General features: G+C 29.8%; 1 protein-coding gene across 1 annotated transcript in view; it reads right to left on the reverse strand.

Annotated features, from left to right (window-relative positions):
• LOC142320911 (protein takeout-like) overlaps positions 1-25,073 on the reverse strand; it is a 50,083-nt gene that overhangs the window by 9,219 nt on the left and 15,791 nt on the right. Inside the window, exons 2-4 of the mRNA XM_075358895.1 lie at positions 16,149-16,238; positions 13,845-13,992; positions 459-592 (exon numbers count right to left, since the gene is read on the reverse strand). Coding sequence (XP_075215010.1) covers positions 459-592; positions 13,845-13,992; positions 16,149-16,238 — 372 coding nt within the window. The remainder of the gene's footprint in view (positions 1-458; positions 593-13,844; positions 13,993-16,148; positions 16,239-25,073) is intronic.

Consider the following 25,073-nt stretch of genomic DNA (forward strand, 5'->3'; position numbering starts at 1 on the left):
ATAATGAACTATACATGAACATAGGTAAAAATATCGGATGTAGTCAGAAAAAGAAGAATAGTCTTCTACGGTCACCTACAAATAATATACCCTAACAGGATGGCAAATAGGCTTATTTAACATTTTGAAGATCTAAAAAATATAACATCTAGATCAGAAAAACTGCAAGAGGCATGGAAGAACTGAAAGTAATACAGAAATAGCAAAACATCATAGGTTTTATAGGAAAAACAAAAGAAACACCTGTACAACGGAAAGAAACAAAAAAACTGAGAGTTGATGGAGGAGATGTGGGTGATAAACAAACTGAAAAAGTGAATTAGTTAAGAAATAACGGAATCCTCAGTGGCTAAAAAAATTACAAATAATACTTCATTTCTTTTCGATTGAAAGAAAGAAAAGCGATCATAAAAAAATTAAAAACACAAATTATTAAAAGATAATGCTAATATACTTACATAAAGTGATATTTGCTTTTCCTTGCCCTGTTATTGGTAGAACTAGAATTTTACCGTCAGCTTTGTAGTTGCCAAGAACTTCTACCTTTGGAATTTTGAAGTCCCACTCAACATGACGTTTCTGTAAGTCCATTCTTAAAAAAAAAAAAAAAAAACATTAATTAATTTCATAAAATGCATCATCACAATAATTAAAATAGATTTTTATGCAAATTATTTTTTTTTAGAGAAAAAACAAAATGGTACTTTTAATTATAGTAAAATCTATTATTTTAATTTTTTTATTTTTTTTGCGAAATGAGTGAATATATTTTATTAGTGCTAGCAATGGTTAACTTTTTAATTTAATTTAAGAGTTCCGCATGGTTCTCTTTTAGGTCCGATATAGAATGGTGTTGATAGATACGGCAAACCTTCCCAGTGCAGAAGATGTACGTGCTTCGCAGATGGGACAGTGATTTAGGCGGTAGATGGTGAACCTGACCTTGCCTCGGAGAAATTCCAAGCTGCACTCAACCTTATCAACAAATGGCTGCGTAAATGGAGGATAGATGAAGGTTAAAAAATCGAGTTATGTGACATTTATCTCAAGAAAGAGTAATTGCCTTCAGCTTCAACTAGACAATACTCTTATCCCTGATGTGGACACGGTTGGTTACCAGAGTTATATCTAGATCGTCGATAGACCTGGAACGATCACCTCTGACAGAAGAGGAGACAACTAAATGCTAAACTAGCACTGATGTACTGACTCCTTGGTAGACGTTTACATTTGTCTTTGACGAATAAATTGTTGCTGCATAAGGTTTTTTTCTGAAACCAATTTGGAGGTATAGTGTAGAAGTATGGGAGACTACTTTTAGTAGTAACGTTGAACTTATCCAACGGCTTCAAAACAAGGTGCTCAAGTTCAAAACAGGAGCTCCATGGTTCGCTTGGAAAGATGAAGTGCACAGGTATCTTGGAGTGCCATTTTTTCGTGAGGAGGTACGGAGGACCAGTAAGGACTACGTATCAAAGCTGGACACAAAACACGTGAATCATCTGGCGATGAGTCTACTTGACAATAGTGAAGAAATAAGAAGTTGTGAAGGTTACATGTACTGGACCTCCCTGATATTTGAGGGCATGGATTATTATGTGCATGACCCGCGGGATAATATAATGGCTATTATGTTAAAGATACTTTAAACTTTAAGAATCTACGCTGGAATTTGACATATGTTGAAGCTGGTGGTTGACTCTGAGTTAAGGATCTGATTTTCTGCTGAGAATTCAGAATCTTTATTGTTTTGTGACTATTGGTTTTGATCAACGCCCGGACATACTGTAATAGTAAACAATTAAAAATTTAAAGTTAACAATTAAAATTAACTTAAAAAAATAAAATGGTATAAAAAACCTACGCAGAATGCTAAATGCGAAATAAAAACATAGTAAAAAACGTATTAAAAGTCTAACACAAAATAATAAAATTGCCATCTGCCGCACACCAAACGGAATAAATGTAGAAACAGATTAAGTTATAATAAAATATTTGAATATAGATGCACGGCCTTAAGAAATAGGACATTCGATAACATAAGTCATATTGCTCCCTAAAATATTTTGGAAGTTAGCTCCAAATTTAAAATTTCCGAAGCAATGCCGCATAACAGACACTGTCCATAAGTACGTGATGTACTGTCAGTTGGCATCGCAGCTAACACAAAGAGGTGCATCAGTCCGAGTCATGAGATATCTATGACTCTAGTACGCCTAGACTCTATTTGAGTCTAGTACGCCCAATTCCCAAACAACAAATAATAGCTTCCTCTTCTCGGTTACTCCTGGATGAAAAGCCCACGATGATTCAGTTTCCTTAATTGGACGAACTTTATTGTTGATGGTAGCATTACATTCACTTTGGCACTCATCACGAACTACCATTTTCAGAATACAAATAAGATCTTCAGAAAAAATGAGAGGTGATACATCTTAATTAATTTTATATTTGAGGTGGGCTCTCTTTGGATAGTTTCGTAATACGTTGCTCTTAGCCAAAAATTATATTTATGGTTATATTGGCAATCGATTGTGAAAATAAATTGCTCCAGAAAAAAAAAAAAAAATATATATATACGCGTATATGAATTGTAGCTTAGAAATAATTCATTCAAAAGGAAAAAGAAATGTTTCTTTAATTAATTTTTTTAATTTGATTTATTATTAATATGCATTTATTATCTTGTAATATTGAAATTATATTCTATATCAACTTATAGTATTATATTTTAAAATAGTGCAATGTATGTAGTCAAAATTTATAACACCTTTGAATTTTAGCGAGAAAGTTTAAAATAAAAAATAATTGAAAATCCCTAAAGAAGAAGATTGATTGCAAAAAACAAATATGTATGAGCGTGAATGACTTTATAAGTTAACTTAAGTGGACCAGATTATAAACCACATTTAATCATAAACATTAAGAAGAAACAGAAAAGATATATAGTAATAAATTAATTATAATTTTTTCTAAGTATATATATATATACATATTTTGAGAAAATAAAAGTCAGATTAATTTTGAAATGGTATCTTAACGATTAGCTGTTGATTATTGTAAAACTGATGTAGCTGTATTTTATGATATACCTTGCCCATTTATCTTTCTTTAATATTTATTAATTTTCATTAAGAGAAATTTCTTTTTAATATAGAAATCATTAAAGTAGTACATAGTTGCTTAAACAAAACAATACTAGTAAATGCGGTTTTCCATAGGCTACACAAAGGCCGGCATAGGGTTGCACATCAAAGTGTAATACTGGAACAAAATATCTGATTGCGTTTGGTTCTTTTGAAAAAAAAGTTTTAAGTCAATCCTCCGCTTTGAGTCATAAGATTACTTTTTGTTGCCCTGATGTCGGCAAAGTATACGTTTTACTTTGTAGAAAAGAGCCGAAATGCTAACGTTAAGGATAGCATGACAATAGGGTCGGTATGTATAGTACTTAATGTCGACGTACGTATAAATCCTTATCTTTAAAATAAAAGTGAAACTAAATTTCAGATGGAGTATTACAGAATTTATTTTTATTTCACCTTATTATTATTTCATTAGTATAAAATAATAAATAATTTTATTATTGTGAAACCTGATACTGTAAATATTTTATTATATTATGGTAATACGGTATTTTACACACGAACATCAGTTCACTTTTTTATTCAGTTACAATTCTTTATAATTATTGATTTAATTTTATTTTTCAAAGACATAAAAAACTTTTTATATCTATTTTATCCAATACTAAATAAAAAGATTGTAAAAAAATTCCATTTTATGGTACGCATCCAAAAAAAGATAACGAGAACATCGCAGAGGCGCCGTGGTTCACATAGAATGATGGGATTCTCGAATATCTGGAGCTTCCGACGGTCCGTGTGGTTCCAAGACAGCACAGTGTTTAAATATCAATAACGTTTAGAAAATCACGTCACCACTTTGCGATCATTCTCCTTGATAACAGCGGGGACGTCCAAAGGTTGAAACGTCTACATATGCTTGATTTAAGGGCTACTGAATGACAGTTTGCAGTTACTATCACAAATTCAGTGATATTACTTTTGTTTACACTATTTATTTTTTTTTTTATATCTACAAGTTTAGTTTATGTTTTTTTATATCTACAAGTTTATTTTTTTTTTTTTTTCGTAACTAGGCACCGTTGGTATTTTATATATTATATATAAATAATGAAAATACAGCTTACCAACAATTATAAAATGTTTAAATACATTCTAGCGCTTTCGGGGAGCTTCATCCATCCTCAGGAATATGAATATAATTAAGTATAAACATTTTACAACTATTCACTTAAAATAGTAAAAAAGTCTGGAAAAGAATAGAGATTCTTTTACTGACAGGCCATATTTTTACTTTAACGTACAACTTACTTTACTTTTAATAGAACTACAATCAATTGTTATGTATTTATAAAGTTTTGGTTTATTTTATTTTATATTATATTACACTATTTTAAGTGAATAGTGTAAAATTTTTATACTTAATTATATAGATATTCCTGAGGATGGATGAAGGTCCGATAGCGCTAGAATATATTTAAATATTTTATAATTGATGGTAAACTGAACTTTCATTATTTATATATTTTTGTTTTTTGTTCGACTAGCTGTCGCTAGATTATTTGTTTGCTTTTATTATTGACTATTTATTTGTTAATTGTTTGTTTTAATAGACTACGAAGTGTTAGTAGAAATATATTTTTTTCTAATGAATTTTAAGATTACTGTTTACTGATAGTTATTATTATGGGATGACTTATAGGAGTTCGTTAAGAAGCCCCTATTATGTGCTTATTTCAAACGATTTACTTATGGTTCCACTTAAGGAGCCGATTTTAAATATATTGGTTGTGAAAAAAAAATTATGGTATGCTGTAAAAATGTCCGTTATTATAGGCCGTCGCTTGTTTCTAATCCTCAGGAAAATAAAATGTTACTTAGATGGCATCTATTTCAAAATAATTACAATACAAAATTTACAGTAAAATAGGCAGTTTATATATTCCGCTTGAATCGCCATATGAAAGATTCTTTATGCTACGTAATTTATGACCCTATGTAAATTAATTAATTCCCCCTTACTTGTATCTTCCTTAAAGTAGAAGCTATTGCTGCATTAAATAAACTTTATCGTGTTTTAATTACATATATATCTTTTTTTTATTTAAATATGACGTCCGTATTAATAGAATCGTATTAATTGCATACAGTTCTCCTTACTTATGCTTTACCTCTATGAAAAGGAAAATAACCAGCCAGTATTTATACTTTAAATTTATTCCATTAAGATTAATTTTCGGGAAATCAACATTAATTTGTTATAAGGTATTATTGATTTTATAATTCAAGTTTTGCTACTCGGATAAGGTAAAATTTCATAAAAATTGTAAATTAACACTTTAAACGTTGGCAAACCAAGTTGTAATAACTAATATACAACATTTACAGTGATACAGGAAATATAAATCTGTCGGATGAATCACATCATATTTTATGTACCGTTGGCTGTGAAATTCAATAGCTCTATAAATTGGCATTAACCTTTAAAATTTTCCATTGTGTAACCTTTTTTTTAAGGAATAATTCCTGATAAATATGACTGATTTTTAAGATAACTCACTACTAATTGTCACAATGTAGCTGTTTCGTGCTAGTATTTGCACATCATCCGTCTGTAGAGTATATGTTGAGGTTATCTGTGATATTACTTACGTATAATGGATGTCGCAAAAAAACAATAATATATACAAGAATCACTTCCAAAATTGACATACCAATCTATAAAATAAAAAGCATCCCATGATATATTTACTAAAGAAAGCGACATGAAGTGGTTTCTCATTGCTTTTTGTATTTTTCATGGAATCAATCAACAGCAATGTATTTCGGAATGCCAAGCTCATTGTTATGTATGTGATGTTCAGCGCTATAAATGACACTTTCACTCTGTTCATCAAAGAAATTGATTGTATCATCTTTATTCTCAGAGAAAGCAATACTGTGAGAGAAATAATGTCTTAAAAAGGATATTAACTCTACTCAACAAGGAGGATGTAGTTATAATAAAATCGTTATAATAAAATCGTAATAAATCAAAATTATATATTGGATTTAATCAAGACACAGATAACATAAAAATTAATTTTTCTAGTCATGCGAAATAATAATGGCTCAAAACATGATAGACAGTTAATTTTTCTGTAAGTTTTGTTTATCACAGTTTAATAACAGTTGAAAAATATTGTTTCTTAAACAACATTTAAGTACAGATTAAATAAATATGTATTTTACTCGTTTATTGTGTTCTCATATATTTAATAACACTTTCAAATTTCTATTCATTTTACTGATTTTGCGTAGTTATATTACAATTACTTCAGATGTTTCTCATTTATTGTGATCATAAGGATAGATTATCTTTATAACAGTAAGTGAATGAAAACAATGATCCCATTATCGCCTTTTTGATATTTCTTTAATTTAAATAAAATCACAGCATTTATAAAATTAAGACTAAAAATTAAAAAATGTATATATATGCTTTGTACTTATCCAATCTAACACAATATATTACAGTTCAATACATAAATATTTATACTAGATTACGTAAGTACGAAGTATATATCATAATCTCCATGTATAAAACAAAGTGTCCTGACTGAGTGACTTATCGATATAGAATCTACTAGGTGAATATTTTAGAATACATTTTTTTTTGTAATTCCTTCTAAGGAAGGATTTTGAAAAACTCCGTCCATAAGGATGTAAAAAGTGTGACATTTTTTTAATGAAAATTTTGTACCTCAAGAACCAACGTTTTGTAGAATAGTTAAAATTGATATTTAGACATTTCTTAAAAATAAAATTACGTGTATTTCACCAATTTTTAGAAATCCAGTTTTGGGGGTGGCAAATAGGTGCGAAATTTTTCATGAAACTATGTAAAGCCGATTTTTTTTTCTTGAAAATTGGTATTATACTTTTCTTTGGAAACAAAAAGGAACATGTTTTCAACATTTTTTCAAAAATACAATTAAAGAGGGGCAAGGGCGCGAACTAGAATTTTGTATGAAAGTTCTATTTTTTAACAATGTGTAATAAATAATAATGTATTCCAGGAGACGACTCCGATCCACTTTCTCAATCGTTTTATCGTTCAAATTCGATGCAAAATATTATTACTTTGTCGCTCAATATTTTTGAGTGCACTCGAGTTTTAGGCTATTACTTGCTCAGTAATTTCCCGTTTGGTATTGTTTTCATTGTCTGTATAATTCTGCAGAGTTGTTTTAAGTCGTAATTATTTATGTAAATGTATGAAACCAAATTATAATTGATACGTTACGTGCATGCTATGCCATCTATCGAACGATTCAGAATTCTAAAATCGTACGATAAAAGATAATTTATAGTTAATTTAATTTTGTACATATAATTAAAATGTTTTTGCTTTAGTTTATTAACTAATGTATGGTTAATTAATTAACAACATTATCTAATGGTTTAGTTTATTAACAAATTGGATAGTGTACCGATTTGACAAAACCAAACGCTTGCCAAAATAAATAGACCGATTTGCCAAATACCCACAAAAATATCAAGCTTTAAATTATGATAGAATTTTAACAAAAGTTTAATGTTTCTTTTGAAAAATTATTAATCCACGAGAGCGAAGCTGCGGACAACAGCTGCTTAAAGATAAAATATATAACAAAGAAAATTTATGTTCTCGTAATATTAGTTTATTAAAGTGTACAATTCGTATTTTGGTGCCATTGCAATTTTAAACAAACAAATCACAGCGGATATTAAATAAAAACAATAGTAGTAAGTTTTTATAGCACACATTTTTGGCACATTTTCTTTGTTAGTTTTATTTATAAAAAGACATAAACTATCGATTTTATTGTTTCTTAATTTTATTAAATAGTAATACTGCAACTAATTATTACACATTAATAAATGTACAAGTTAGAAAATTGAATTAATGTCTAACTGTAGTATCCATAAATGTCGAATTTATATATTTTGATGTCAATTTATTTAAGGTAATGCGCTACAGATAAAGTTACTTTTTTTTAATTCACATATATTCTATTGCCTTCTGTCTTTTATTATAAGATCATTAAACCTCTGGTAATCATAATGTTTATGAAAATCTTCACGTTTCTACAGATATACTGCTGAAGAGTACTTAAAAACTTTCTCGTTCTTCTTTATTTGTTCTTAAAACAATAACAAATGAACAGTACGTTTTTGTTGGTGAATTATTCTACAAACATCTTCATCGACTTTCTCTATTTTCTGTTTAGCCTTCAGAACCACCGTAACGTATTACTTCAGAGGATGAATGAGGATTATAAGTATAAATGTAAATGAAGTGCACTCTTGTACAGTCTCAGGTCGACCATTCCTGAGATGTGTGGTTAATTAAATCCAACCACCAAAGAACACCAATATCACGATCTAGTATCCAAATCTGTATAAAAGCAACTGCCTTTATTAAAATTTGAATCTTAGAACTCTTGATTTTGAAATCAGCTGATTTGCGATAACGAGTTTACCACTAGACCAATCCGGTGGATTCTCTATCGACTTTAACAGTTTTTTCTTATGTTATATTAAATGTAGAACCAATTCTTCACAAATTTCTTTAAACTGAATTTAACCATTACATTTACACGTTTAACAACTACCATCCAATCTTTGTTCTCGTCTTTTGTTGTGTCTGGAAGCTGTATAATTCTTCCAACCGTTCTTCTACAATTATATCTTCTAAATTTATATCGAGATTAAAATGACAACAGAAATGGAAGTTCTGATGTCAATAAACATTTTTTTAGTTTATTTTCATCCGCAGGTTTAAAAAAAATATAAATAAAAACATGAACCGTTTGATATCATTACCTCTTTATTATTATTACTATGTTCAATAATCTATAAAAAAATTATTAATAAATTTTGGAATTATGATCTAATCTAGATTTTTTCAGTTTTTCTTTTATCCTTTTAGTCAAATGTAGTATTTCATTTGTTATCTGAGAAATATCATCCCTACCTAACGTAATTATATTAAGTAAGTTTATAGCAGTTTTAATAAAATATTTAATTATTATTATTGATTTAGAAAAGAAACATTAATTTTTTGTATAATTTTTATATAGTATTGTATATAATTAATTTATACATTTAAATTTTGTATTTTGTTGTAACGTTATGTAATCTTTATAAAAATATTAAATAGTGTTGTACTACTTTCAACATCTGTTAGTAGACAAAGTTATTTCATAATAATTAACTATAAAATCAGTAATTAAGGCATATTATTGACTCTGTTTTGGCTAATTACCAGGTAAATTATAATAACTTAGTAATAAGAACATTCTATTACTAATTAGGTGTTTGCTCACATATCATGTGTGTGATGTTAAAAAATAGACGGAGATAGATAACTTTTCTCTTTGTTTATCACTATCTAACCATCTATCTATCCTTTTGTTTATTTCTCCCTCTTTACCGAGTGGGAGAGAAGTGGGAAGAGGAGTGGTGAGATACTGTTTCACTTGAATAACTTGTCCTATGAGATATATATAACAACCCGACATCGTTTAAGCCCTAGTAAACTAGTATGCGAAGCATTCGATTAAATTCACTGTAGTCTAATTGAATTAATGTGGATAAAATAATTATATTGGAATGGATATATTATTATATATGTTCTATATTGTTATTATCATTATGATTATTATTAATAGTACTGGCAAAATTCATTTTATTTGGATCAACGAATTATATACTAAATGTTCTCTTAAATTGTAATATTGTTCCATACGCCCAGGTACTGTAGAAAGAAGATATTACATTCAGACTAGTAATTCTGTTTCATAAAAATCTGATATATAGAGTGATATTGAAGTTTGGAAACTGCTTCATATGAATAAAGTCATTTAATTTGTAGTAGTGTTGGAAATTATTAGTTATTATTATTATTACTGTTTGGGCTCTTAATTCTAGCATTAACTGTTTAAAGATTATTATTGGATATAATTTTTAAGGTAATACGGAATAAAAAAGTTACTGTGAAGTGTTTTACCTCGTTTTATTACTACCGCGAATTTCCCGTTTTTGCAACTTTGATTACTTATAACTCGAAAACAAAGGCATTTATCGACAAATGGTTTTAGCCTACGTTTTTATGCTAAAATTTATATTATTATTATGTGTCCGCCTTTCTATTAAAAAAAAAGGTTTTAGCCTACGTTTTTATGCTAAAATTTATATTATTATTATGTGTCCGCCTTTCTATTAAAAAAAAAAGGTTGATTTAATGTGAAGGATTCAAGATGAGGACAAACACACCATAAAGTAATAATTTTGTAACTCTGTAGATCCGTACTTGTTTCCATCTCCTATTAATCCCTTAGTTTTGTAATGCGAAGTCGTTTCCATATTTTAATAGCACTCTGTATGCATATATATATATATATATATATATATATATGTGTGTGTGTGTGTGTGTGTGTGTGTGTGTATAAACGATTTTTTTAAATTATAAAAATAATAAATTGTATATGAAATATTTAAATTATTTAAATATAATAAACTGCAAACTGGAACAGATCAATATTTACCGACAAAACAATCACATGCAATAGACCAGACTTCGTATTAATCAAGAAAGCAGAAGAACATACGCACATAATAGATATTTCTATACGGAAGACAATTATTCAATATTGAAAGAAATATTATGAAATATTGAAAAAAAAAATATAACTGAAAGAAATTTGGAAACAGAACCCAATAACAATAGCACCGGTCATACAAGCGTAACAGTCAAAACAATGACACGTTATATGAAAAAATTAGATCTCCCAACACATATTCACGCCAAATTTCAGAAAACCATACCTCTAAAACCAGTTTCAATAATCAGGAAGTTCCTACAGTAAAAGAACATGTGACTAGGTGCATGCTGGTCACATGATCTGAATAACCAATACGATGAGAAACCTCAAAATAATAATAATAACATGTGGATGGTAGAAACTATTTTCTTCAAACCAAAAAAAAAAAATTTAAAGTAGACAAATGTATATGTAAAATGCATAATAATAATATTACAAATTAAATATAGACATAAAATTTAAAAAGTAATATAATTTATTATTAGAAGTTATTATAAATATATTAAAATAAATAAATTTAAACTGAATTTTTGGAAATACTTTAAAGAATTATGTCAAAATTTGTACTGAAAAAGAGATTGTAAGCTATAACTTAGATTAAAATAGAACTCCTGCTGTATGAATTAATTATTTCGGATCGACGGTAGTTCTGATAATCCAGATTTCAGATTTGGTAGAAATAACAACAAACATTGCAGACATTTCTTGATACCTCTATGAATGAAGTAAAAACATTTAAATAGTCCTTTTAATAATATTTAAACCGAAGGGAGATAGAGCAAAAGAACAAAGAACATAAATTTAGATTTTAAGAGGTGGAAGATGATTTTTGCAAAAGAGGTTTTTGAATTAGTTATATGTGTACTCTAGGTAACAAATTCGCCGACTTTGAATTAATGTGGATAAAATAATTATATTGGAATGGATATATTATTATATATGTTCTATATTGTGAACATATAAGTTTTTTCTAAAGTGCTTTTGAAGAAAATCGAAAATGGTTTCTTCGCGATACCCTCCCCACTCACTGAACGAATTTTTAAAAATAAATTAATAAGGCTAATTTCCCATATATAGAAGTATTCGAGCCAAATTTGAAGAAAATGGTTTTGGTCGATTCTGAGACATAAGACCAAAAGCAGTGAGACCCATACTCGTATGTGTCGCACTGCTTTTGGCCTCTCATACATATGTTTTTTGGTTTAAATGAACTAGTTAGACCGACCCGATACCCTATTTTTGATATGTTCACCGTACGTTTCCCAATAATATAGTTATCCTAGTTATATTTACCAAGAATGTAAAACAGAAATATACTTGAATGGTCTTTCTGAAAAAGTACTACGTCACTTAACAATTTTTTTTAACCTCCAAGACCACCATTAGGTACTGCTTCAGAGGATGAGATGAATGTTTTGTAGCGAGTGAAAAATGCCATGCCTGACCGGGATTCGAATTCGGGATCTCCGGATGAAAGGCCGAGACGCTACCACTCGCGCCTCGGAGGCCGACTATTTAACAATTACTGGTAATAATAAAAGCGTCTCAAATTAAATTGAAAAAATAAATGTAATATTTAATATAAAATAAAAATACTGATGTTTAATAAAAAATAAATAATTAAATGAAATACATGTAAAATGAATGGCCTCGAAATCACTCCTTTTACTAGATTACACGGTTTAAGGCCAAATTTTTTATTTTATAAATAATAACATATAATTATTTCAACCGTTTATATAGGATTATAATTAACTAACTATGAGTCCTAAATGTAATATAATGATATACAAAAAAAAACTATTAACTTTTTTCAGTAATGTGTGGTTTTACCCTCAACGGAACGGAGACGGTACATGAGTTTTGGATAAGAGGTGTGTGTGTTGTATATATGTATTTGTGTACGCGTGCGCGCACGACCATTTTACTCAAAAACTACTTGACCGATTTTGATGAGGTCTTTTGTATTAAATAGATATCACATCAGAGCAGCAGGTTATTAGATTAGTTTTACGGTTATAGGCTACCACGAAGCGCTGCAGTAGATGTTTCTCTAAAATGGTTGGGCCGATTTTGATGCGGTTTTTTCCACTGCATAAGTATAACCTCCTTGCGTTACATAATTATCACCTCAGAGCAGGTTCTTAGATTAGTTTTACGGTTATAAACCTCCAGGGGGCGCTGCAGTAGATATGTTTCTTCAAAACGGCTTTTGAATGTTTCTAAGTCTTTTGTAAAAATATATCAAACTTACCAGTTCAGACAACACTTTCTGGAGACCGTTATAATGTTTAATTCAGCTTCAACTGTAGTTATATTATTTGATTAGGGTTAAAATAAAACTGTTATTTATTGAAAACAATTTCAAAAATATAAATTAAAACATTTCAATCTCCGCAGTATAGTTACTTGTTAACTGGTTACACAACATAACCTAAAATGTATAATAAAATTACGAAAATAAATTTAATTATATGAATTTTATAAGAATTTTTTTGTAAAAAAAAAAAAAAATAATGAAAAAATTAAATATCTTTTTGTTTAAGACTTTGCATAACTTAATGAAAGGTTTAGATAATATTGAGTATAGAAAATTTATAATAAAATTTATAATTTTCATGTATAAGATAATAAATTGTTTCCATCTTTTCAGTTCGTATTCTAGTAATATAATTCATACATCATGATTAGATAATTCATACATCATGAATTATTTAATCTTCGTAGTCTTTAAATAACCACTAGTTTACTATCTATTTGTAGATTATAAGGGTTTTTTTTTATAAATCCACCTAATAGTTAAATTTATTACCTTTCCGTTCTCTACACATTTTTAACTAAAATCGATCATATGTTTATTATTCGGTAATTTTTATCTCATAACTATAAATTAAAAGTATATTATATTTGTTATCTTTTTTCATTTCTAAAATTAAATGAGCATTTTTTATCACAAAAAAGCAGCAGTTAAAATTTGCAATGTAGTGAAATTTTTCGAAAGACTAAATCATTTATTTTAAATATCTCATCATTTTTTGAGAGAAGGAATTAATCAGTAATAAGATTAAATATGTATTCATTTTAAAATATTCAATAAACAATTTGTTTTAAATAATAAGGTTTTACTTACCTAGATGCAACAAAATTAGCTTTTCTTAATCCTATTAATTTGGAATTAATTATTTCTAATTTCAATCCAAAACTATTTGAACCTTGATCTATTTTTATCACTTTAATATCAAAAGGATCCATTCTTGGAATCTTTAATTTAGAATCACCTGAAAAAAATTTTACATTAATATTTTAAAATTATTTTCCTACTTTTCTGTTCTAGAAGGTAAGAATTTTTAATAATGATTAAAACTATTATAGAGCATGATGTAAATTTGAATCGTTGCATAATGTAAATTTTAAGCAAACTTGTAGACCTATTAGTTATTTACTTATCATCGTTCGGTAAAACAATAGAATAAATTTAATTATTAAACAAGTTTTACTGCCGTATGCTAATATTTAATCAATATTTTTCATAAAAATCATTCAAATCATAATTTTGATTATTTATTTTCTTTACATTTTGTATTTAAGCAACTATTTTTTTCTAGTGTCCGAAAAATTTCTAGTTGATTTTAAAAGTGAGACTAAACAAGTTTTTTCTCTTCTATTCGGACTTGAAAACTGGAAACTTACAAATTTTGTTGTGGAGATATTCAGCCTTGAATAAAAAACCACTTTTATGGAGTTGTATTTTGAAAACCAACGATCAATTACTGAGACTCGAAAAGCCTATCGTAGACGTTTCAGTGTAAGAAACGCGCTCTCGAAGATGACTATACGCATTCCGATTACACGTTACGACTCGTTGGCCTGAAATAGACCCGTCTCGAACAGTTAGATGAATTTCTGCCATTGCAGAGCTGAATATTCGACGCATACAGGCCGGCGTGGAAGAAGATGCAGGAATATGAATCAAACAGCGTTCTGCTCACTGAAGTTGACCCGGTCAAGTCTTCGCCGCATTCTAAGGCATTTAAAATTCAGCATGTCCATCACTCCCAACCTGTAGATTACCAACAACGACCTCAATATGCGGTTACTTTTCAACAACTTAGTAAACAGTTTTTTCATCGATTATTCGTGAATGATGAAGCTCAATTCCATCTAAATGGGACTCGTAAACAGACAGAACTGTAAGTTTTGGTAAACAGAAAATTTGTCCATAAAAGACAACTTCACCCCACAAAATGTACAGTTTTATGTAAAATTACTACTCAAGGGATCATCGGATCTTATTTTTTAACACGAAGATGGAAGTATCGTATCTGTTACTGGTAGACGGTATTATGCCATGTGATTTCAACAGGATGAAGCCATATCGCACACAGCCAGGTCAATAATTGAGCTCAACAGAGATATTCGGTGAGCTAATCCTTCCTAGAGGTTCGCAAATTTCATATCCGCCACGATCGACTGATATGACAGCCCCGACTTTTTTCTGCGGGATTACTTCAAGAAGACTGTTTTCACATCAATAAAACCAGAACCCGTGACATCGAAAACAAAATATCTGAGCTGAAATCAGGCTTTTACATAAAATATTTTGACATCTATAATGGAAAACACATTAGAAAGAGCAAGAATGTACGAGGCTGAAAATGGCAGGCATTTGCAGAATGTTATCTTTTGGAACTAATTAAAAAAAAAATCATAAAATTTTACAAACTTTTTAAAGGTAAATTAACCTTCTTAAAAAGGTTATTAGCTTTTGAAATGCCCAAAGAACTTTTAGGACAACGTTACAACTTTAAAAAAAATTAAAGTTTAAAATATAAATTCCTAATATTTTTTGCAACTCAAAATTTAAAGAATAGGATACGTTATTTAAAACTAATAATATAATTTAATTAATTTTATTTTAGATTTATATTATTTACAGTATTTTATTTTTGACCATTTCTAAATCTTTAATAGGTAATATTTACAACTAATTATGATTTATAATTTCATATTCATTAATTACTTACATATACTTTTGATACAAATCTTTAAAATTTAAATCCTATTGATTCTCTTTTCTACTTATAATAAAATTGCTTAATAATTCTTTTTATTGTTATATACTCTCAATAATTATTTGTTTCTAATTAACCACCTCAACTAATTTTTGACTAAAAAATGTAAAAATATCATTCTATTCAGGCATTTTAATTTTTATAGTATAAATATTATTTTTTAATCGTTAATAATGAGTAAGTATCTTTAAAAAAAAACTGAATACTCATCTTTTCTTTTAAAATAAATATCCTTTTTTTAAATTCTATTACATAGTATACAGAATCTATTAAAGAAAACAATTTTATAAATAACTTAAAAGAAAAGGTTATTTGTTACACAATGACATGAAGTATAAATAATTAAAAGAATTACGTCTTACCGTTGATAATTTTAGGAATTGCTTCACGTCCAGTCTTCAAAGCGCATTCATTAAGTTTACCATCGATTTTACAGGGCTTTAAATAAGATGCTGAAACAAAAAAAGGAAAAAAATGTAAATTAATTTAATAAAATAACATATAAAAATTGCATATGTTATTAAAATAGAATAATAATTGTTTATATTATTAAAATATTATTTGCAATAGTTTTTCTAAACAGTTAGTATAAAAAATATAAAAATGTATCGTAAATTATAAATTTTCTATTCGGAATTTCTAAAATTAAACAATATATGAACTCTATAATGTTCATAAAGACTGTCAGTAAATAGTAAAAACTATTTATTCATTTTTACTAAAAAAAAGTTGATTAAATTAATTAAAGTTCGAATTAAATCCCTTTTTCCTGTAAATCAGCCTGATGAAACCTGATTAAATTTTTTTATAAAAATATAAATTTAAAAAACTTATATATATGTGGCATATTTTTAATATATTTAAAAAATGAGTTTTTTACTCGACATCTCATTTAGACATCTCGACAATAGTAAATGTATATACTGTATATGAGTATACACAGTGTTCAAAAAGTTACGCAACCTTACGGAAGAGTGTTTTCTCTTTTTGTTGCAGGTTGAATTGAGGAAAAATGGGTTACACAATGCATCAGAGAATATTCATTGACTTCCAATACATTACATGTGCCAGTTATGCCCAGAAAAGTATGGTGTGTATGCACCAAACAAGTCCTCCATCAAGTGGCTGTACAACAAGTTCCAAGGAACAGGGAATGTGGCAGATGCAGCCAAAAGCGGTCGATCGAAAGTGTTAATACCAGAAAAGTTGATCGACTTGCAAGGTGCATATTCTGTTAGTCCCAAGAAGTTTGTGCGACGCCTATCTAGCCAGCCTGGTCTCTCCGTTGGTAGGGGCCTCACGGCATCGTGCAAGTATTTAAAGATGCATCCGTACAGAATTCGTGTTATTCTCGGGTTTTTACCTGCAGACACTGGAAAACGTATAGCTTTCTGTCAGTGGTTCATGTCATCTGTAACACCAGGTGGGGAAGACTGGTTTTGATCGACGAGGCATGGTTCCATCTTGATGGATACGTGAATGCACAGAATTCACGAATTTGGTGTACGAAAATCCACATCAGTTTAACGGATAAAAAATGGGTGTTCGATGGTGTGCAATGTCTGGTAGATGAGTCTTCATGACATTCTTTCAGGGCACAGTGAACAGTGAGGGCTATATGTAACTTTACTGATGGTGCAAAAAATTTTAAATGCTACATACAGACCATCTAGAGTACTTGTGAATTCAACAGAACAATGCTGCGGCTCATGTACAGCCAACAACGCTATGAATTTTTTGGATCAGTGTTTTTATGGATTTCGAAGGAGTTGTTGCCCTCTCGATCTCCTAATTCCTCCTCCTGACTTTCTCTTGTGGGGTACTTTAAGATACTGCATACAAAACTCATTCTCACACCATACCCGAAAAGCAGAGCGAAATTGAACGATGTGTCGCTGCAATTCCTCAACAAATATTACAACATATGTGTTTAAGAGGATTCAACGTCGTATTCAGTTATGTGAATCGCATAATGCAGCCTACTTTCAACAACTATTGTAACTTAAACATTTTTCCATAAGGTTTCATCACTTTTTGAACAGTCTGTGTTATACATTTATATGATTTTAATTTTTTTTTTGTAAACATTTTGTGTACTACACTGAAAATAACATAGAAAATACGAAATATTCTCTGCTTAAACCGGTCACACGACAATAGGGTTATGTAGATAAATCTTCTCTTTAATAATCCTCAAATTTCAATAAAATCCGGGCCGAAAAAATAGCTTAGCATTTTTTTTCTACAAAAAAAAACAGTTTTAGGCGTTCAAGATGTATGAAGAAAGAAAAACCCATGTATGATTTATATAAAAAGTAGTAGTAGTAGTAGTAGTGGTAGTAATAATAATAATAATATAATGCCCTGAGGTAGGTAATCCCCACGTCCGGAACACAACATCTACGTTCCACGTCCAGGGCGGTAACAGCTGTACTTATGTACAATAGATATAGCTGGCTAACGGGGCTCCGAGTAAATTCCTCGGGTATGCTTTTCCTTTGACCTGTTTCCACCTTCAGGTCCTCACATGGTTTGGATTTTTCGGCTACCTGCAGGATATGGAATAATAAACGATTTTGGAAATGGACTAATACCACTTTTAGAGCTGGCGATGTGGCGGCCAGGGTCAATTTTATTGCAGGTGTAACGGAGACCCTTCTGTTGTCCACATGCCCCCTGCGATGGCGAGCATGCAGCAATGGTGCCCATGTATGTCGGTGCATGGGAGCTCTGAAAGCTTCGGTGAGTAGGAGCCTGGAGTCAGTGCAGAGATTGCGCATCCGCTCTCTGACAGGACATATGCCGGTTCCACTGGAGTACCGGATCGGACCTCCAAGGTTAGTAGCCCTGGAGTGGGGGTGTACCCCGGCGGCTAGCCTTGCTACAGAAGGGATAAACGTTCATGAATATTGAACAAACAAACGTGGAGAGGGTGCACGTAAACAACCTCGTTTAGAAACCTTCGATTCGCCACAAGCGAAGAGGAAAAAGAGTAAGAAGTCAGACAAAATTAAGAGAGATGCTGACAAAATCAGTAAGGAATTGAGAAAGTCTTTGTTTGGAAACATTGCTCCCAAACCAAGATTTTTAATTATTACCAAGGAGAATGGCAACTTTCAAAAAGTTAGTCCATTCTTGATCGCAAGAGAGATAACTAATTGTGCTGGTGGTCCTGTTAAGGAAATTCGTAAAACCTTTAACGGATTACACGTTGAAACTATCAACGACATTCAAAGTCAAACAGTCCAGGCATTGAAGAAGATCGGTGAATTTGCGGTATCAGTGCAACCGCATAGCACCCTTAATACATCCAGAGGAGTTGTTGTTTGCCGTAATCTTCTAAACTGTACAGAAGAGGAAATAGTACAGGAAATGTCGAGTCAAGGAGTGATTCAGTGTCGCAGACTAACAATGAGAAGAAATGGCGAAGTTCTTCCTTCGGCCTCTCATGTATTAACATTTAACAGGCTTACCCTTACTGAAAAGGTGCGTGCTGGTATACATCGGCTTGATGTACGTGCGTTTATTCCGCAGCTTATGCGACGTTTCAAGTGTCAACGTTTCGGGCACACTGCAGCTAGATGTGAAGCGCAGGAAATCTGCATATGTGGAATGAAGATACATGAAGGTGAACAATGCAAAGACCCTCCAATCTGTATTAATTGTAAAGGGGACCATAACTGCCGATCCAGGAATTGCCCAGTTTATAAATCTGAAACGGCCATTCAGGAAGTTAAAACGCTTCAGAAGGTTAGTTATCCTGAAGCGAAGAAAATTGTTAGTCAACGAACACCTCGACAATCGACCACTTATGCTGAAGAAGCTGCTGCCCCTTCTTCATCCAAAATTAATGTGGAGTAGTTGCTTGATACAATGGCACCAAGCCTTGCAACAATGATAGAAAAAATCATTGACGCTAAGATAGAGTCGACTCACCGCACAGAACCATCTAAACATGAGAAGGCTCAATCCTGCATTGACATCGTTGATAAAAGAAACGTACCAGCGCAGCATAAAAAAACTAGCTAAACCTGTGATCATAACACCATCACTTGAAGTAGTAAATAAAAATCTTGATTTGTCTAGAAAAGATCACTCCGTCGTGTAGTTACAAACCTAAGGAAATACTGACAAGAAAATCCGAGTCTACCGAAATGGAGGTGCAAGTCGTTGTTGAGAAAGCACCAGACGTAGACGATATACAAACTGTAACAATGGGGCCTTCAAAAGCTCAAAGAACAGCTTCAGTGAGAGCATCTATTTCAGTTGGACCCAGCACTGCTGTAGAGATAGAATCCAGCTCATCAGCCGCGGAAAGTGCATCGCTTGCTATTCTAGATTCAATTGCAACGATGTTAACAGCACCAATGAAGCTTTCATCACCTGATGTAAGCCGGCGAACGTCATTGGCATCAGAAAGAGAAGACGATGCCATGTCCGAGGCCTCAGACACACTGTCATCGGAAGTTGAGGCCGTTCGCAGAATGGAAAAACGGTGCAAGAAAGGATGGCCGAAAGGAAAGCCTAGGAAGTAATTTGTTGGATCAGAAGTTATAGGAAAATGTAAATTTTGAACATTTTTTGATACATGAAAATGAAATATTGAACCCTTTTTTTATTTTTTATTTTTTGAAGTGGGATGGGGCTAATGACCAAAGTAGTCGATGCCCCTAAAACCCTCAAAGAAAAAAAAAAAAATAATAATAATAATAATTGTGTTTACTTGTATTATTATTACTTTTTTATTATCTCTATTATTCTTAGCGATATTTAAATAGTAGGTTACAAATAAAGTTGAAGTTTGTTTATTTCCAACTTTCTTGCTGATTGTTTTAGCTTGATTGTTATTTTTCTGTATTTTTTATTTACTTTTCTTTTTAATTATTCTGGCATTTCTGTTTAATTTTACCTATTAAAGTTAACTGCAAAGTGACTGAAAAATAGATTCTCACTAGAACAACATATACAGTGAGCATAACCGATCACTAATAAATTACAAAAAATCCTTATCTTTTAGTTCATTACTCCTCTGATATTGTCGGACAATATTCTCCCTAAATCGGAGTTGATCATCATTTCGTTTATTTGTTTTTTGTTGCCAAACATTTAATCTCTCTTTGGTCTGACATAATTCTTCTGATATTAATTTGTGTACACGTTTTCTAGTTTTCAAATTTTCTGTGTATGTTCATCATCATTTTCTTATAATCTTTTTATTCTTTCTTTGTTCTTAACATTTCCTTCCTCTTCATATTCATCTCCTTGTTTTTTTTGTTTTTTGTTTGAGATGAATTTCTTCATATTATCTTTCTTTTTCCTGTTTGATTGTTTCTTTTTCATTTTTGATTATTCACCAAATAATCCAATAATAAAAACTGAATATTTTAAACTGTAAGGCCGACAAGGCTTTACAAGTGAAGTTGAAGTTTGTTTATTTCCAACTTTCTTCCTGATTGTTTTAGCTTGATTGATATTTTTCTGTATTTTTTATTTACTTTTCTTTGGTTAATATAAATAAAGAAGTAAATTCAACTATTAGGTTCCTTTTTAATCTTGTTAACCTTGAACGAAAAATTTATACTTTAGTGTAATAATCTTATTTAAAATGTCCTTGTTAAAAAAAAAATACGCTAACGATTGTGTTACCTAATTAATTAATTAGTTGAAAATGTAGGCTGTAGTTTGATTGTAGAGTAGTTTAATATCATTATATAATATTTATAATTGCTAAAACCAAATTAAGTTGTTAAAAACGAAAAACAAAAAAAAATTAAAACATTTTAATGTTTATAATATATGGTAGTTATAGGTGTAATTTGTTTAATTAATTTTTATATTATACTTAGACCTCTTGACAGGTTTAATTTGGTCTGCAGGCTAACGTAGAGCAAATTTTATATGTTATAAAAAAAATTTTAGAAAAAAAAATTCATTTGTTTTTTACTTCCTTGTACGAAGAAAAGGAAGTATTGTGATGACGATATATTTCGGTTTTCAAATTTCAACGAAAATATCCATTTTTACCATCCCTGAATCCATTTTGACTAGTTTCGGCGTGACGTCTGTATGTACCTATGTATGTATTTCGCACAACTCAAAAACGATTAGCCGTAGGAGAGTGAAAATTTGGATTTAGGATTGTTGTAAGATCTAGCTGTGCACCTTCCCTTTTGATTGCAATCTACTGAACCAAAAGGTATCCAAAAAAGCTCAAAATCCAAAAAAAAATTGGATTAATTTAATAGGCATTATTAAATATGTGTATATATTATGTATTTGGTGAAAAATCCGATTATTTAATATTCAATGAAAATTGTAAGTTAGAATCGTATTATTTTTGGATTTTCTAGTTTAATTTTATTTAATTATTCTGGCATTTCTGTTTAATTTTACCTATTAAAGTTAACTGCAGAGTGACTGAAAAATAGATTCTCACAAGAACAACATATACAGTGAGGCATAACCGATCACTAATAAATTACAAAAAATCCTTATCTTTTAGTTCATTACTCCTCTGATATTGTCGGACAATATTCTCCCTAAATCGGAGTTGATCATCATTTCGTTTATTTGTTTTTTGTTGCCAAACATTTAATCTCTCTTTGGTCTGACATAATTCTTCTGATATTAATTTGTGTACACGTTTTCTAGTTTTCAAATTTTCTGTGTATGTTCATCATCATTTTCTTATAATCTTTTTATTCTTTCTTTTAACATTCTGTTTCTCTTTATATTTATCATCTTCTCTTAATTTTTTTATTCTTCCTTTGTTCTTAACATTTCCCTCCTCTTCATATTCATCTTCTTGTTTTTTTGTTTTTTGTTTGAGATGTATTTCTTCATATTATCCTTCTTTTTCCTGTTTGATTGTTTCTTTTTCATTTTTGATTATTCACCAAATAATCCAATAATAAAAACTGAATATTTTAAACTGTAAGGCCGAAATTAACATTTGTAATCAGTATACAGGAGTTCACTAAACGGGAAAGTTTAATTATTAATAACTTATATTTAAACGTCACACCAGAAATCTGAAACTTTTGTCAGTCAGCAACTCATGAAGATATAAATAATATTGATCTAGTAATACGAGTAATAAAGGGACTTTTACTTTAGTCTAATATTTCATGAAAGATTGTTGAATTAATAATTGTATAAATATTTGATCTTAATATTTTAGCAATTTTGTAATTGTCAACTGTATTAAAGAACTGAAGGATCGTATCTCACTTTCAAATGAAATAAATTTAAATGAAGTGCAGCAAAAAATGTGTACAAGGAAGTCAAGTGGTGTCCACATCAGATTTTATCAAATTAATTTCAACTTGCTTTTTTTTCATTTTTTAGAGGTAATTTACATAAAAAATAATAAATTTTAATTACCAAACCCGAATTGTATTAATTTGGTAATTTCCTTCAGAAACAATATGTATTTATTATGTCTACAAACACACTAAAGTCATTTGGTTATCTTTTGAGTAAACAAAAATTTTCGTTTTTCCTACTATGAACATAAAAAAAACTTATTTCTGCTATTAAATTCAAGGTTAAGTAATTCGAACGAAAATTAATGCAGCTAGTTCTCAAATTTTTGACTCCGGATTTAAATATATTGTAGAAAAAACTAGACCATGCACATTTAAGATCGTTTAGATATTGTTTAATATCTAACTCGAACAGTTACCACAAATAGTAAAACCTGTTATATCTGAAATTGTTGTACCCAGATATTATCATAAGACCTTTGACTTATGGGCTTTTTATATCCATTTCGATTTTAAAATCTCTATTTACGCAGAACTGTGTTCAATTCGCTAATATTAATTCATTTAAATTTTTTCACTGAAAAAAATTGGTAATCCACGTAAGAGTGAATCTTGTGCGCAGGAATATGAAAATGAAAGTTTTTAGCATATGAAAAATTCATGCCCGACCGGGATTTGAAATTAAAACCATCAGGATGAAAGACTGACACGCTAGCATCGCTGACATTAGGAAGGCGACAAAGTGGCCGACCTAAATATAATTTTATTATACTTTATTAGGTTTTTTAACCTCCGGCACCAGCGTGTGGTATTACTTCAGAGGATGAGATGAATGACAATTTTTGTAGCGTGTGAAAATCCCATGCCTGACCGGGATTCGAACCCGGGACCTCCGGATGAAAGGCCGAGACGCTACCACTCTCGCCACGAGGGCCGGATTTTTTTTTACCTTGATATTTTTGTTAATTTCTTTGTGATATTTATATGTAAAAGATTAACTTAAAAGAAAAATCTGTTATTAGTCGTAATTAAGTAGGTTATTATTAGCCGACAATGGTGTAGCTGAGATTTTTCTGTTCTGTGTGAAGAAAAATTTACAATTTTTATCTAATTAATTACTTTTTTTTTAAACTGGTATTATTTTAAGTAGGTAGGTGAAGTTTCTTTAGATTAACAACGTCTCACGTTTACTAAAATGTATAACCTTTATGGGCATGATTATTTTAGTTGAATGTTTATTGACATTTAAATAAAAAATTCATGATCTGAAAGACCATAAATCGGGGAAAATATAAAAAAATAAATTTTATACATGTTTATTTGCTTTTATGCCCTAGATTAAGAGGAGAATTGTGAGCTTATTGTTTTCCTTTCCTTTCTTCTTTTTTCGTTAATAAAATCTTGCTAAAGAAAGAAAATTTTCAAAAAATTTATGAAACTATTCCCAATAACAATTTTAGTTTTCACTACGTATTTAAAAAAAAATTGACTTTGTTATTTTAATTCCACATTTTTAATCTCTTTATATTTTTATTTAAATTTTTCATCCGATATGAGGTAATCATACGAAAATATTTTTCAAATGTAAGATTGAAAAACACAAATTTTTAAGAAATTATTATTTATTTGTTTATTTCTTATCTTTTAATCTATTTTAATAGAGGATTAGGTTAAACTTTTCTGTTTTTAAGATTCTTTCGTTTCCGTTCCCTTCTGGAAAATTACTATTATAATGAGAAAAAATATTGCTTACTGTTATTCTAACATGTTTTAACCCAGGTCATATTATTTTAGTCAAAATACGTATAAATTTAAAAAGTAAAATATGAAATGTAGGTGGATTATTAATTATTTTGTTTTATACATTACCACCGGTTAAACTTAACTACAAAATGAAGTTGCATCATAAATAATAATAATCTTATTATTTAAATATATGTGTGTTTGTATGTGCGTGTGTATATATATATATATATTTTTTTTTTAAATTAATATTTGTAACTGACAAAAAGTAAACAATGA

The sequence above is a fragment of the Lycorma delicatula genome, chromosome 3 (assembly GCF_047948215.1).
Source record: "Lycorma delicatula isolate Av1 chromosome 3, ASM4794821v1, whole genome shotgun sequence".
In the NCBI taxonomy this organism is placed as follows: Eukaryota; Metazoa; Arthropoda; class Insecta; order Hemiptera; family Fulgoridae; genus Lycorma; species Lycorma delicatula.